The sequence below is a fragment of the Hippopotamus amphibius genome, chromosome 4 (assembly GCF_030028045.1).
Source record: "Hippopotamus amphibius kiboko isolate mHipAmp2 chromosome 4, mHipAmp2.hap2, whole genome shotgun sequence".
In the NCBI taxonomy this organism is placed as follows: domain Eukaryota; kingdom Metazoa; phylum Chordata; class Mammalia; order Artiodactyla; family Hippopotamidae; genus Hippopotamus; species Hippopotamus amphibius.
In genome coordinates this window covers 68,898,082-68,913,219 of record NC_080189.1, presented here as the reverse complement: position 1 = coordinate 68,913,219, position 15,138 = coordinate 68,898,082, and the positions used below count along the sequence as shown (strand labels likewise).

General features: G+C 35.5%; 1 protein-coding gene across 1 annotated transcript in view; it reads left to right on the top strand.

Moving 5' to 3' along the window:
• AGMO (alkylglycerol monooxygenase) overlaps positions 1-15,138 on the top strand; it is a 310,308-nt gene that overhangs the window by 95,066 nt on the left and 200,104 nt on the right. Inside the window, exon 4 of the mRNA XM_057733413.1 lies at positions 14,894-14,997. Coding sequence (XP_057589396.1) covers positions 14,894-14,997 — 104 coding nt within the window. The remainder of the gene's footprint in view (positions 1-14,893; positions 14,998-15,138) is intronic.

Genomic DNA, 15,138 nt, shown 5'->3' with positions numbered 1-15,138 from the left:
CTGCATAAATATCAAAAGAGAGGTCAGAAGGACACACAAAAAAGCACTGAGATCTAGTTCTGCTTTGAGACCTTCCCTGGCTGTCATCTTCCTTGCCTGGGTGGCCAAGATCGTAGTAATGCCATTAAGAAAGAAGGACGACAGAGGACAGAAAGTAAGACCATGAGATAGACTTAGGGCACAGTATGTATACAATTCCTAAAAGGAATTCAGACACAGCATCAATGGAAACCTGTAGACTGAAGTATTTGGGAGCCATCAATTTTTGGATGATTCTTTTTTCTTTTTTAATTTATTTATTTAATTTATTTATTGGCTGTGTTGGGTCTTCATTGCTGCACATGGGCTTTCTCTAGTTGCTGCGAGCAGGGACTACTCTTCATTGTGGTGCACAGGCTCCTCATTGTAGTGGCTTCTCTTGTTGTGGAGCACAGGCCCTAGGCGCATGGGCTTCAATAGTTGCAGCACATGGGCTCAGTAGTTGTGGCTCACGGGCTTAATTGCTCCATGGCATGTGGAATCTTCCCAGGGCAGAGCTCGAACCCGTGTCCCCTGCATTGGCAGGTGGATTCTTTACCACTGCGCCACCTAGGAAGTCCTGGATGATTCTTGAAGTCATCTCAGGTGGCATCACACCATGAAAAACAGTGAGAGTGAGGAGTAAGAAAAACAAGAGTTGGTCCCTTTAAGGTGGGTGAGACTCAGGGAAGAAGTCGGGGAATTGCACCTGAATGAACAAAGAGGATAATTGGGAGCAGGAGGTGTTACTAAAGCCAAAAGAAAAGATTTTTGAAGACAGAAGCAATGGTCAAATGTTTCAGAGAGTTCAAATAGGATGACATCTCAAATGAGGTCTTTAGTTTTGGCAAGAAAGAGGCCAATAATGATTTTGGAGAGAACTAAGTGATATTAACAATGAGCTTAAGAATGAATGTGAGGTAAGTAAATAATGTGCTCTTTTAAGATGTTTGAGATACAAACAAATTAAGGAAAAGGAAGGCCAAGGGTTCATGTTTTACAAAGTGAAATGTTTAGATATGACTGCAATTAGGGAGATGGAATCAGTGTGAAGGAAAAAGAAACTTTAAAAGCATTGATTTTACTAATGAAAATACATGTATTTAGCAAATAAAATCAATAGTTATTTGTTTGGTTATTGATTATTCAAATGAAACAGTTTTATTTGGTAAGCATAGGTTTAATCAAGAAAGTATATTAGTGATCTACTATACAATGACAATAATAGGTGCTGTGGAAACTACAAAGATACACAAATTAATCCCTCTAATTAAGAAGCTCTTAAAATAGGGGAGGATGCAAAATAGCAGGGTTATTTGTGATATTAGAGGCCTAGAAGTAATAAGGACTATATAATAATTGTAGCTAGGAGAGCTAAATATGATTTCCTGAAGAAAATGCCACATGCAGTTATTCTTGAAAGATGAAAAATATTTTGACAGGTCACACAAAGACAGGGGACCAGGAGAGTGTTGAGGGTGTTCAAGATGCCCAGAGAATGGAGACTACATGAGAAAAAAAAAGAGGAAGATACATATTTTTTCATGTACTATTCATGTGTCACAAACTGTTACTCTTCCGACTTTATTTCAGTCATTTAAAAATGTAAAACCAATCTTAGCTTGTTGACTATACAAAGCAGTTTGTGTAGCCTGTGGTGTCAGTTTGTTAACCTGCACTACATTGTGTGATATAAGGGCAGAGTATCTTACACATAGATATCACACAGTGAATATTTGCTGGTTGTACTGAGTCAATGAGTCCTTAATCTAGGGCAGCAGGTGTGAGATAGGAAAGGAAAAAATCAGGTGATTCAGTAGATTGATGGAAGTCAGTCATGGAGTCTTGGTGGGGGTTGGAGGGAGAGAAGAGGAGTGACCAAAGGTAAAATAGTCATATTACAAGGTCAGAAACAAAAAGAGGAAGCATGGGCAGAAAATAATGAATTCATTTAACAAATAGCACTTGGGATTAAAAGTCATGTAGCAATGGAGTCATGGGGTCTTAGAGGGTAAAATATGAAGTTTTGTCTACTAGAATAATGGGGGATATGGTCCTGTATAACCACTTCCATCTCTCAGTGGCCAAAGAATATTCTGTGAGACCTCCTCCTTAAGTAGTAGTGAGACTTGGCAGTCATGGATAGCCTTCCTTTTAAGGCTATGCATTCAGACATATATTCAGATTTAAGACATACATTTACTTTGCAAGGAACAGAGGAAAGGGCAAAGTAACTCATCCAAGTAACAACATTCAGTTCTATGAGATGTCAACAAGTGATAATAACAGAGTGAGGAACAACTGTTCCCAAACCGAAGAACGAAATCTATCAGGTGCAGATTGATTCTTCAAAGACAGTGCTTACTCATGTCAAAAGGAAACCATTCACAAAGGATAGACTGACCTGTTCCATTTGGGACATCCAGTGCTGATTCACTCTGGCACCTTCATTGGACACCATCGCATTTCTTGCAAATTCAGTAACCTTGAAAGCTTCTAACTCATTTGCTATGAAGCAGTAAAAATTAGTTTCAGAACACAAAGGCAAACGGTAAAACCAATAGAAAGCCCTTATTATTGGCAAAGAGATCCTGGTAGGTTTTTCTTGCTGTTGACAGGGTTAATCTATATCCACTCATGAGGCTTAATAGAGGGAGAATAAAGACAGATTGCAGCCACTTTCTAACAAGTGTTTTTAGTGCCATTTTTTCCTGCTTTCCTGTCTTTTCCTGACAATCCCTGGTTGTCTTGCTTTCCTGTTCACTTCCTTAGGTTACTCTTCTTTCAAACTTTGGAGGTTAATTTGTTCTTGGATTCTGTGACTTGCGGAGACAAATTATAGAATCATTATTCCAAACATAATACAGCAGAGGTTCATTGTGTCTCACCACAGGCAAGCGTGCTGCACAGAAGGAGTGTCGTAGGAGTGCTTGCCAATCCTAGCTAACTCTGTTGACACAAAGACAATTCTTCTCCCACGATATTGGCCCCCAGATTGTGCTAGTTAGGTCATTGTGAATGCCAAATGTATGTCATTAAATCCTCTGGAAGATTTCTTGCTTTTATTCTATGTAAAGCACATGGATTCCTTTGAATGTGAATATATTGTAAGTATCATGATAAAATCACTAACAGCCCCCAAACCTAAGCTATGATGTTACTGTTGCTACTGATAACTAGGACCCACATGCACTAGAATTTGGTTTTATTAAATGGATAGGTGACCTTCATGAGACATAAAAATTGTCGAAGTCATAATTCTTTTAAAATGTAATACTGATAACTTTTGTTTCAAATGATTTTTATCTAATTCTGCCAACTTTTGCAGAGAGGGATAGTTTTCCTATAAACACAGCTAATTTTCCACACAGTTAAAAGGTATGAGAATCTCCCTTAACTAAAAATATCTCTTCACTAGTCTACTGTATTTCTGGAAATGTCAGTACTTAAGCCACTTAATACTTTAGTTCAAGAACATTTTTCTATTGAGTGAGGAAGATCTCCTTCCACACATCACCAGGGATATAATCAGGATTCTCTAGCAGACTACTTGGCCCATGGCTTAGGGCTGAGGTAATATAAATTTGAACAGGAAGAAGAGAAATCTAAGTTAAGTATTTAGCGTTGGCAAGTATCAACACACAAAATGACTAGGAGCAGAAGGATATAAATGGAGAAGGATAGAGCTTAGAGAAGGAAGAGTGTGCATGATATCAAACTGTTATTCATAGCATTCCTTTCAGTCAGGCTATATAGCCTTCTAATGGAATGGACGGTAAAGTCAAAAATTACCATTTTGTTCTTAAACTAGTAGACAACCATTTCATCTCATGGGTTGGAAGTGTTGCAGAGATTATATGGGCTGACAACCTGCAATAAAGCTTAGTCTGCTCTGAAAGATGGCTGCAAAGTGGAAAACTCTCTCTGCTTTCATATGTAAATCCGCTACTATTCTTTTCTGCTTTGTCTTTCAATGGAGCCTTTGGCACCATACTATGTATCTGTGTACCTAAATGTGGAATGTAATATGAAACTGTGTGTTTTATATCCATCTACCTTAAATATAAATACACAAACACGCATAAACACAGATGTACGATACACATGTGTGCACCTGTGTGTGTAAATTACATTGGAAATGTACCTCATTTTCTTTTTCTCTTCATAGATTCACTTTTATTCTTCCCCTGTTTCAATTCTTAAGATGTGTATATGAGCAATTTCCTCATATGAATGAGCAATTTAGAAATCTTGGTTGTAAACTGGCTCTTAGGAATGGGGTGCACTTTTTTCAAAAAGAAATGTCTCCTTTTGAACTTAGGTTCTCAGATCTGCCTATATAAAGACATATAGTTCATCATAAAACTGAAAGAAAACTGTTCTAGAGGACGTAATTACCATGTTCAGTAATATTTCCGGCGGGAACTGCTTTTAGCCTCTCAACTTGGGAAGCCAAGAGCATCTCTCCCTTTGCAGTGGGATGAGGAACTTCCTCTCACTTCTGTTCCACCTGCCTGGCCTAAGCTGAGGGAAGTACACCTTTAATTTCAAGATGTGGCTGGTTTGGTGTTTTCTGCTTTGAGACAAGGGCTCTAACCTGGAAGGTTATTTGAAGATGGTTAAGTGTAGCGAGAGATTAGAAGTGAGAGACTTTGCAGGGTTCATCCTAGTTCCTAGTATGAATTCCTTTCTTTCAGTCACTTCTCAAGGCCTATCTGACTGCTTCCCTTCCTACTCATAATACTTCTTGCTTCTCATAGGGACCTTTATGCCTGGCATTATAACCTAACTCCCTGTGGAAGAGAACATGGTCCTATAGCTTCTCTCCATCCCTCTGTCAAGGAAAGTTCAGTTCTGCTAAAGTTTTCTAAAAGCTCTTACTCCTTGATCTGGCAAGGCAACAAGGGAAATTTTCCTATTCTTTATATATTTAGGTAGTAAAGGTAGAAGTAAGGTCATACATAACTAATAAAACAGTGGGTGTTTGGTGAACAAAATTTGGATTCATCTGCATTGTGAGGAAAGCGAATAGTCAGGTTTGGGCTTTCCAGAGCAGGGTGGTGGTGAAAGGAGAGGAATTAGTGTTGAGAAGATAATCAGGACTCTTGGAAGAACATCGAAATGAGACGGGGGTATCAGATGCTACTAACAAGATATGTGACTTTTCTCTTTCCTTGACGTTCCCAGCCCTGTTACACACACCTGCCCCAAGGCAAGGCAAGCCTTTCATTAGAATGAAGTGAGGTAGTTCTATTATTCGTTTTTTTAAAGAAACCTCCATACTGTTCTCCATAGTGGCTGTATCGATTTACATTTCCACCAACAGTGTATGAGAGTCCCTTTTTCTTCACACTTTCTCCAACATTTATTGTTTGTAGATTTTTTTTTAAGTTCTTTATTGGAGTATAATTGCCTTACACTGTTGTGCCAGTTTCTGCTGTACAACAAAGTGAATCAGCTGTATTTATACATATATCCCCGTATCCCCTCCCTCCAGCAACTCCTTCCCACCCTCCCTATCCCACCCCTCTAAATCATCACCAGTCATTGAGTTCATCTCCCTGTGTTATGCAGCAGCTTACCACTAGCTATCTATTTTACATTTGGTAGTGTATATAAATCAGTGTTACTCTCTCACTTCGTCCCAGCTTCCCCTTCGCCCCCCACCCCGTGTCCTCAAGTCCATTCTCTACATCTGCATCTTTATTCTTGCCATGTCACTGGGTTCATCAGTACCATTTTTAAAGATTCCATATATATGAGTTAGCATACAGTATTTGTTTTTCTCTTTCTGGCTTACTTCACTCTATATGACAGACACTAGGTCCATCCACCTCACTACAAATAACTCAATTTCATTCCTTTTTATGTTTGAGCTATATTCCATTGTGTATATGTGCCACATCTTCTTTATCCCTTCATCTGTTGATGGGCATTTAGGTTGCTTCTATGTCCTGGCTATTGCAAATAGTGCTGCAGTGAACACTGTGATACATGTTTCTTTTTGGATTATGGTTTTCTCAGGGTATATGCCCAGTAGTAGGATTCCTGGGTCATATGGTAGTTCTATTTTTAGTTTTTTAAGGAAACTCCATACTGTTTTCCATAGTGGCTATACCAATTTACATTCCCACCAACGGTGCAGGAGGGTTCCCTTTTCTCCTCACCCTCTCCAGTGTTTATTGTTTCTAGATGTTTTGATGATGGCCATTCTGACTGGTGTGAGGTGATACCTCATTGAAGTTTTGATTTGCATTTCTCTAATAATTAGTGATGTTGAGCACCTTTTCATGTGTTTGTTGGCCATGTGTATATCTTCTTTGGAGAAATGTCTATTTAGGTCTTCCACCCATTTTTTTATTGGGTTGTTTGGTTTTTCTTTTGATATTGAGTTGTATGAGCTGCTTGTATAAGATTAATCCTTTGTCAGTTGCTTTGTTTGCAACATGGATAGACCTAGAGAGTGTCATACACAGTGAAGTAAGTCAGAAAGAGAAACGCAAATATCATATAATAATGCATATATGTGGAATCTAGAAAAATGGTATAGATGATCTTATTTGCAAAGCAGAAATAAGAGACACAGACGTATAGAACAAATGTATGGATACCAAGGGGGAAAGGGGTGGGGTGGGAGGAATTGGAAGGCTGGGATTGACATACACATTACTGATACTATGTACAAAATAGACAACTGATAGGAACATACTGTATAGCACAGGGAACTCTACCTAATGCACTGTGGTAACCTAAATGGGAAGGAAGTCCAAAAGGGAGGGGATATCTGTATGTGCATGGCTGATTCATTTTGTTGTGCAGTGGAGGCTAATACAACATTGTAAAGCAACCATACTCCAATAAAAATTAATTAAAAATATTTTAAATACTCAAAAAAAAATGAATGAAGTGAGGGAAGACTCAAGGTAGTAGAAGAAAGAGAGAGGAAATATCTACAGGATATGTTCTGGATTCCCTATAGCGATCTCTTCAAAGCACGCATTTTGGAAGGCTAATGATAAGAAAATATGTTACTTTGAGCTATGCTAGTTGGAGGTTGCTTTTAGAAACATTACTGTATACCAAGTATCCTATGAAGTGCTTTCCTCATAGAAGTCAGTCCATAGGAAACACTGAGTGTTGGAGAACATAGATCTGTAATAAGATCACTGATATTGGTGGGTTTCACATCATATTCATATGTATTAAGAACAAATATTACTAGTGGGGAGTAAGTTCATTGAGCGATAACAAATCCCAGTGACTTACACAATAGAGATTTATTTCTCATTCACATCCTGGTTAAATAAGGTCAGTGGGAGCTTTCTACTCTACGCTGGTATTCAGATAGGCAAGATCCTTCCATCTGGTGTCTTTGCATACTCTGAGGTCTCAGGGTCCTCCACTGAATATCCTGTATGTCGTTTGCAGTTGAAGGGAAACAGAGAGAGTGCAAAGAAGCACACCAGTTCTCTACCCCGGCCCGGGATGACACACACTATTTGCACTCACATTGCATCATTGAGAATCAGACACATTAAACCCACTGAGGGGCAGTGAGGCTAGAAAATATGGTTTCTGCCAGTGATAAAATTATTAATATGTAATAAGAAAAATAATCATTACTTATGGAAGTTATTAAATCTCATATCTCCATTTCCTCATTTATAAAAGGGAAATTATACAAATATCTACCTTCTAGTATAGTTATAGATAATACATGAATTAATACATATTAAGTGTTTAATATATCCCCTAGAATATAAGTACTTTTGTGTGTTTACAATCGTTGCTATTGATGTTATTATTATTATTAATATTATCATTGTCATTAATCAATCTTATCTTTGAGTAAAGTCAAGGAGGAACTCTTATAGCATTTCTAACCATTAAGGTAAGTAGGCCATGACCCAAACTTGAGTTGTATGAGATAGTGTAAAATCTCATTTCTAGAACATGTGGAGAATAGACAATATGGAAAGATAGGTAGGGAAGTGGTCACTTACTCTCTCAGACAGAGTGAAGCTAATGTCTTCTTATATTCCATGGAAGCCTTGGTTATAATAATCTTTCAAAAGTTGTTATGAAACAGTGACTAAAAAGTGATGCAGAACATGTACAATTTACACAGAATTATTCTTATTTTAAGGGATGTAGAAGTTTCCTGTATCAGTCAGTTCTTTCTATATCTTTCTTTTGCTTCTATTTGGTTATAGGTTCTTAGAGGGATATTTTTTGTTTATTTGTTTGATTGTATGCTTTTATCTATCAGAATATCCATGAAGATATACATAGTAGGGATTCAATAAATGAGTGCTAAATAAATCCTCATTTTTAAAAAATACACAATTTAAATAAAATCTTGTGAAATTTAATCTTAATTTTTAGATTTTCCTAAACAGATTTAAATAGCATACTATTGAAATAAATATGACATGTCAAAATTCTGAAATTTTAAAATAACATTTTTCATCTTAATGATAATGGATATGGTAGGTAGAAATAACATTTTATAACTATATCTTCAATTAATTTTAGCATTTTGTTCAAATAACTCAATAATAAGCATCATATTTTTTCTTGCTTTTGCATTGTATAGAAACAGAAGTTTTGATTGAAAAGATGATACACATTCTTAAGGATTTATTTTTGCTTCATACTAAAAAGCTGTATCTTCTTTTACTTTTGTTTAAATTTTGAAAGAATTTAAACATATAAATGGAGAACTAGTCTTTTAAAATTCTGCATGCTAGTTTTTAAAAACTTCCATTCAAACATAAACTTTAAAGAAGTATTAAAGTTGTGATTGTTAGAAAGATTAGAGAGACAGTTTAGTGTTTGTGACAATTTTAGAGCCATCATTTATTATCTCCTCTAGAGAGATGATTTAATATCTACATGTTGCCAAATATCTAGATAAAAAGTGAAAATTTGGTCAGTCCTTTAGATGACTGGTCTCTATGATGCTGAACATCTGGATATATGCAACAAAAATATACAGGTCCAGACAATTTCTCAATTTTATCCTCATTGATTTGACATTCTTAGATATACTTAGTCATTTATGTTTTGGTATTAAGTGGACAAAGGACAGATTGGAAAAAATACTCAATAAAGACTATCAATCTCTATTCACCGAATGAATTAGCAATATCATCAATTTTATCATCACTTTGATTTGCTGCTATAAGAAGTGAATGAAATTGTGATAACAAAACTGATAATGTCATCATCAATGCATTCAATGAGTAAAGACAGAAAAATAAGTGAGGGTATATTCTTTGTTATTCATCCGCTTTTACATTTTCCATTTAGACTTTAGTTTGACAGTTTGTCTGTTACTAATATTTTGATTGCTTAGTTCAATTACTTTTTTGAATCATTTATCAATCATGCTTATCTGTTGGAAAGAGATGGAACAAAATTTTAATACCCCTTATTATTATAAATACTTGGTATTGATATTTTCAAATTCAAAGTGACAGTTGTTTTCATTAAAAAATTGACAAGTTCAGTGTTTTGTAGTTTTGGATTTCCTATAAAAGGCAATAAGCAGTTGTTTCAATTCAAGAGGTTTAGCACCATGATTTAATAATGGGTACTGAGCTCCTTAAGGTCCTTCACTTATTGGAAATTACCAAATATGTGTCATCTTGGTCCTAGCCACCTCCATTTATGAAGGAGAAATAAAAATGTAAGACGGGAGTGAACGCCTCAGATAAATCACTGTTGAGAGAGACAAAATTTTGAAAAGCTTTTTATCCTTTAATGAAACTTTTTTCCCTCTCCCTTTCAATTTCATTTTTATTACTTATAAAATAAAGAATTTGAACTAAGTAACCTCATAAGACTCCTTACAGTTCTCATGTTCCATAGTCACCACACAATCTGCTAAATGTTCCATAAAGTGTTACTAACGTGCCTTTCTTGGTGCAAACACCACTAACCTTTTGCAACTATGCCTGAAAATTTTTGCCTTCATAACTCGAAGTTTTTCCAAATTATGAGTGAAGGCGATATCATCACCCCCAGGATGCCCCAAGACTTCCTGGCCTGTCCACTACTGAAGATTAAATAGCTATCGTGTAGCTGTGAAAATTTCTTGTAGACCTTGTTCATGTCTCAGATTAACCTAAAGAATTATTTCTCTCCATTTGATAGGTGACAAGATATGAAACAAGAGACTTATTTATGCTTTAGGTGTATCATACGTATAGAAACTGTTAGCTTCTGGATTACAGATTTACCCTGCTTACATATTTGTCATCATTCTGAAAAGTTTCTGTTCTTATATACACTAAAACTATTTTTTAATAAAACTTTCAAGTATATAAATTGTATTTCATCAAACTTAAAACCCACTGTTCTTCATAAAATACTGTGAAAAAGTGAAAAGTCAAACTGCAGACTGGGAGAAAATGGTTGTGTGCAGAATATATAAAGATATCTCAAAGCTATTAAAGATATCTCAAAGCTCAATAATAAGAAAACAACCCAATTAAACTGTGGGCACCAATTTTGAATTGACAAAGAAGACATGTAAATGGTAAATAAGCACATGGAGAGGTAATCATTGTCATTTGCTATTGCAGAGAAGCAAATTAAAATGTCAATGTGATAATAATACACACCTACTAGAATATTGTCAAATAAAGAAATAAAAATACAATTAATAATGTCAAGTGCTGTCAAAGATGTGGAGCAAATTTAACTCTCACATACTGCTGGTGGTAATACTAAAAGGCACGGTCAGTTTGAAAAACGTTTTGACAGTTTTTTGACAACCTAATGTAAACATCCCATACAGTTCAGTAATCTCACTCCTGAGTATGTACCAAAGTGAAATGAAACTTATGTTCACATGAAAACTATACTAGAAAATTTATAGATGCTTTATTTGTAATTGGCAAATACTGGAAACTCTTGAAATGTTCAACTACTAAGTGGATCAAAACAAAATAAAACAAAAACTGTGGTACATCCATATAAATGGAATGCTACTCAGCAAAAAAGAGAACAAACTACTGATAAACACAGCAAAATGGGGGAATCTGTGATGCATTATGCTAAGTGAAAGAAACCAAATCAGTGGATGCTAGGGACTGAGAATGAGGTCAAGGAGAATTGGCCACTGTATTAATTGTCTCCTGCTTTGTAAAACATCCATGGCCTCTCTCACAGCTTCAGTAGGTTAGAAATCAGGGCACAGCTTAGATGAATGCTTCTGGCTCAAAGTCTTTCATGAGATTGTAGTCAAGCAGTTAAGCTGTCTGCTGGCTGCAGTGTTACCTGAAGACTCAAGTGGGGGAGGATCTGCTTCCAAACTCACTTACATGGTTGTTGGCGGGATTCAGGTTCTTGTGGAGTTTGCGTTGAGGAGCTTAGTTCCTTGCTAGCTGGTTAACCTGAGGCCTCTCCTAGTTCCCTGCCCTATGTGCTTCTCCAAAGGGCCGCTCACAACCTGGCAGCTGACTTTGTTTAGACAGAGCATATAAGAATACAAGAGAAAACACCTAAGACATAAGCCACAGTCTCTTTATAACTTAATATCAGAAGAGACATCCCATCACGTTTGCCAAAAATACATTTACTAGAAGGGAGTGATTAAATCCAGCCCACACTCGAGGGGTGGGTTTACACAGGGGGTTGAACACCACTAGGCAAGAATCACTGGGGGCAATCTTAGAGGCTTCCCATAGGAACACCTGTAGGTTCCTCCTATAGGAACCCTCTGGACTTCTCTCACATTTGAAACACACTCACCTCTCCCGGGGTCCTAAGTGTTTCATGCCATTACATTATCAGTTCAAAGTCCAGAATCTCATCATCTGAATCAGGGAGCCAGGTTAGAGTCAGCCTGCCATACACACAGTGGAACAAGGAACTTTTGGGGGTGATCAAAACTGTCTCATATCTTTTGGGGGTGATAAAATCTGTTCCATATCTTGATTGTGACAGTGATTACACAGCTGTATTTGGTAAAAACTCATAGAACTAAATATCAAAAGGGATGAATTTCACTGTATGCAAGTTGTACCTTAATTTAAAAAAAAAAGGCAACAAACTCAAGAATATAACATACATACAAACACATATATTACATTAAATTTTGGCCAAACAAATTGAATGACTGGTCAATGTATTAATAAAATATATTTAAAGGAATCTACATTTTGTCACTGGAAAGTAGCATTATTATCTCTAATATCATTGAAAAACCATAATAACATACCATGGGCTTATATAATCAATAATTTTCTGATTAAAAAAGAAAATTATTATTGATGACTACTTATATTAATTTTTTCACAGAAAGAAGTTTATTGTGATAATATCAATTTTTTCCTCTTTCACATTTGTTTTTCTTCCTTAGAACAGACAACTCATCAATTCAAGTATTAGGGAAGTTGAACATATTTGTAAATGCACTATTAATTTTTTCTCATTTTATTTACTAAAAAACTGTTGGGACAATTTTCTATAAAGTGTATTTTTATAACCACCTTTGAAAATAATTTACTTCAAGTACACTTAATATAGATTGTGAAAAAAATAATCCTGTATTTCTTCTTGTTTTTCCCAATTCCGAAGTGACAGAGATAAGGCAATGGGATCCAGTTACTGTACCCTGTTTATACAGCTGTACTTCATTGAATGAAGGCTTGTGTTACACACAGTTTGTGATAGGAAGTAAATGCTTTTAAAACAACTATAGAGACAGGTCTTTAACCTCCACCCTTGTGGATTCTTTGTTCCACCATTTAACTTCTGTGGCGCTTATAAGGAGGTAGTCCCAATACATATTATTACCCTCTAATCAAACCCCATCTGATTAGCTCATCCACTTGTGAACTCATAACATGGATACACTATGATGAATTTTTTAAACAAATCCTGAAAGGTTCAACAAAATAGGGTTTTTATTTGTAATGAAGTTTTTATGTGATAGATTCTGAAATGTTCAGTAATGAGTATGTTCTAAAGGGAAAATGGCACTTAGATTACTTCAAATGTTCAATCTGTAAGAAGTTTTAAAAGATTTAGGAGATTCATCAAATGTATTACCTCTTAATAATATTCCATACAATTTCTGAAGATTTCAAGTGCCATGGGATTCTTTATATCTCCCTTATTTATAGCTATATAGGCTAGTCAATAAACCAGAGATTTAGGTTCTAGGTTATTTCAGGGATTATGACTGGGAAGTCAGAGATCATTATGGTGAAGTAGTTCTCATTTGTGTAAGAACAATTTCCTTCATTGCTTGGGTAGAAATACAGGGTCATTACTAGGAAAGATTAAAATGATTAAAATGTGAACAAATCAGAATCTAAGCTATATATAAACTGATGGCCTGTAAAAATACTTGCCCCATGTGAAAATATATGACTTTAATAGAAATGACTTCTGAGAGGGCTATCTATTCGTAATCCCATTCATAATCTCATTCTCACAGAATTAAGTCTTTCTTATATCTCATTTGTTTACCAAAAATCTTTTGCACATTTTGTTTGGTAACTCCTGACATAGATTGTCCATAGAGCATTCATTTACTACATGAATGGCCAAGAAGAAGTCCACCCAGATTGTCTATATCTGTCTATACCTCCATATATCCATGCTTTTCATTAAAAAAATTCTAACAAATTGTTCCGCCATGCGCCATGTATTTGAACTATGAGTATCATGGCAAATGCAAAGACCAATAACTCAGTATTTCTGCTCTTAGATTCACTGTTCGGTTCCAAAGCATCAAAGCCTAAAAATGTTTTAATTTCTAATCTTTACTGGCAGAGATACAATTATCATATCATATGGTTAATCGTATCTTCTGTATTTGTAGCAAAGGACAAAATATGTTAGTTTAGCTAAGAACCTACTTTCTTTTAGTAAAATAGAATATAGGGCATTTTGATCTGTAATTCTTGAAGGAAATGAAAAAATGAGGGCAGGATGAAAAATGTGGGCTTGTTTTCTTAAATTCCATAAACTTAGCTGGTCATTATAGAGGCATATTTGCTGTACAGAAAACAAACAACTATCCTTTAGGTTTATATGAATCTCAAGACAGTATGAGGGCAATTTGCATAATGTTCAGTGAAAATTAACAATTGACGCTTTTTATTTTGAGGACAAACAGCAATTATGTGGGACAATTTTAAAAATGGTAAAATGAAAAACAAAGAAGTGGTATAGTGTTTTGGTGAGGTAACTATTAGTTATTAATATATATCTGTAAATAAAACTGAAACCTTAAATCTTAGGGCCAAATAGGTTGACCAAAAAGTTTGTTCAGGTCTTTTGTAAGAGCTTATGGAAAAACCCGAATGAACTTTTTGGCCAATCCAATATTACTCTGCTTTGCCTCTTATTCCAATAGTCAGATTTTGAAAATTCTTAAAAAGCCATCAGGGAAGAATATTATGTAATATTTCATTCCAAAATGTATACACCAATTTCTGCCATCAGGGTATTCTTCTTTAATTAGAAATATGTTATCACATGCTAAAAAACCATCACAATGCATTGACTATATTGTTACAACACCAGTTAGCTTTTATGATCTCTCATATTGTAATATGTTAGCAAAGTGTAAATCTTGGAAGTCATTTCAGTTTGCTGGAGGCATTCAATTATATCATATACACTCTACATATTTATTGGCAATGCTTCAATTTTTTTATTTGTTTGTAATTTATACCCTCTCTGCTTCAAAAAATGATTTGAGCAGCTTATTTTAATTATAATTATATTGGCTAGCTATTTTAGAGATGTTCCAGATTTTTCTTCCTCTCTCAACAGAGCAGCATACATAACTGAAAATGGAAGTTGCTTTGTTCTTATTCTCATGGCTCATTTCAAATTATGTGTTTTGCAGAGGTTAATATTATGTGGGCTGCACACCAAACACACCACAGTTCTGAAGGCTATAACTTATCCACAGCACTGAGACAATCTGTCTTCCAACTATATACTTCCTGGGTAAGTTTGTGAAATTGAATAAAGGTGATAATATAATTTCATTTAGTTGCAACTGTTTCTATTTCCTCTGTAAATGAATAGAAGGTGTTTTACTAAAATGCTTCTTTTTCCTCTGTAAGGCCAGACACAAAAGTGTTTCTT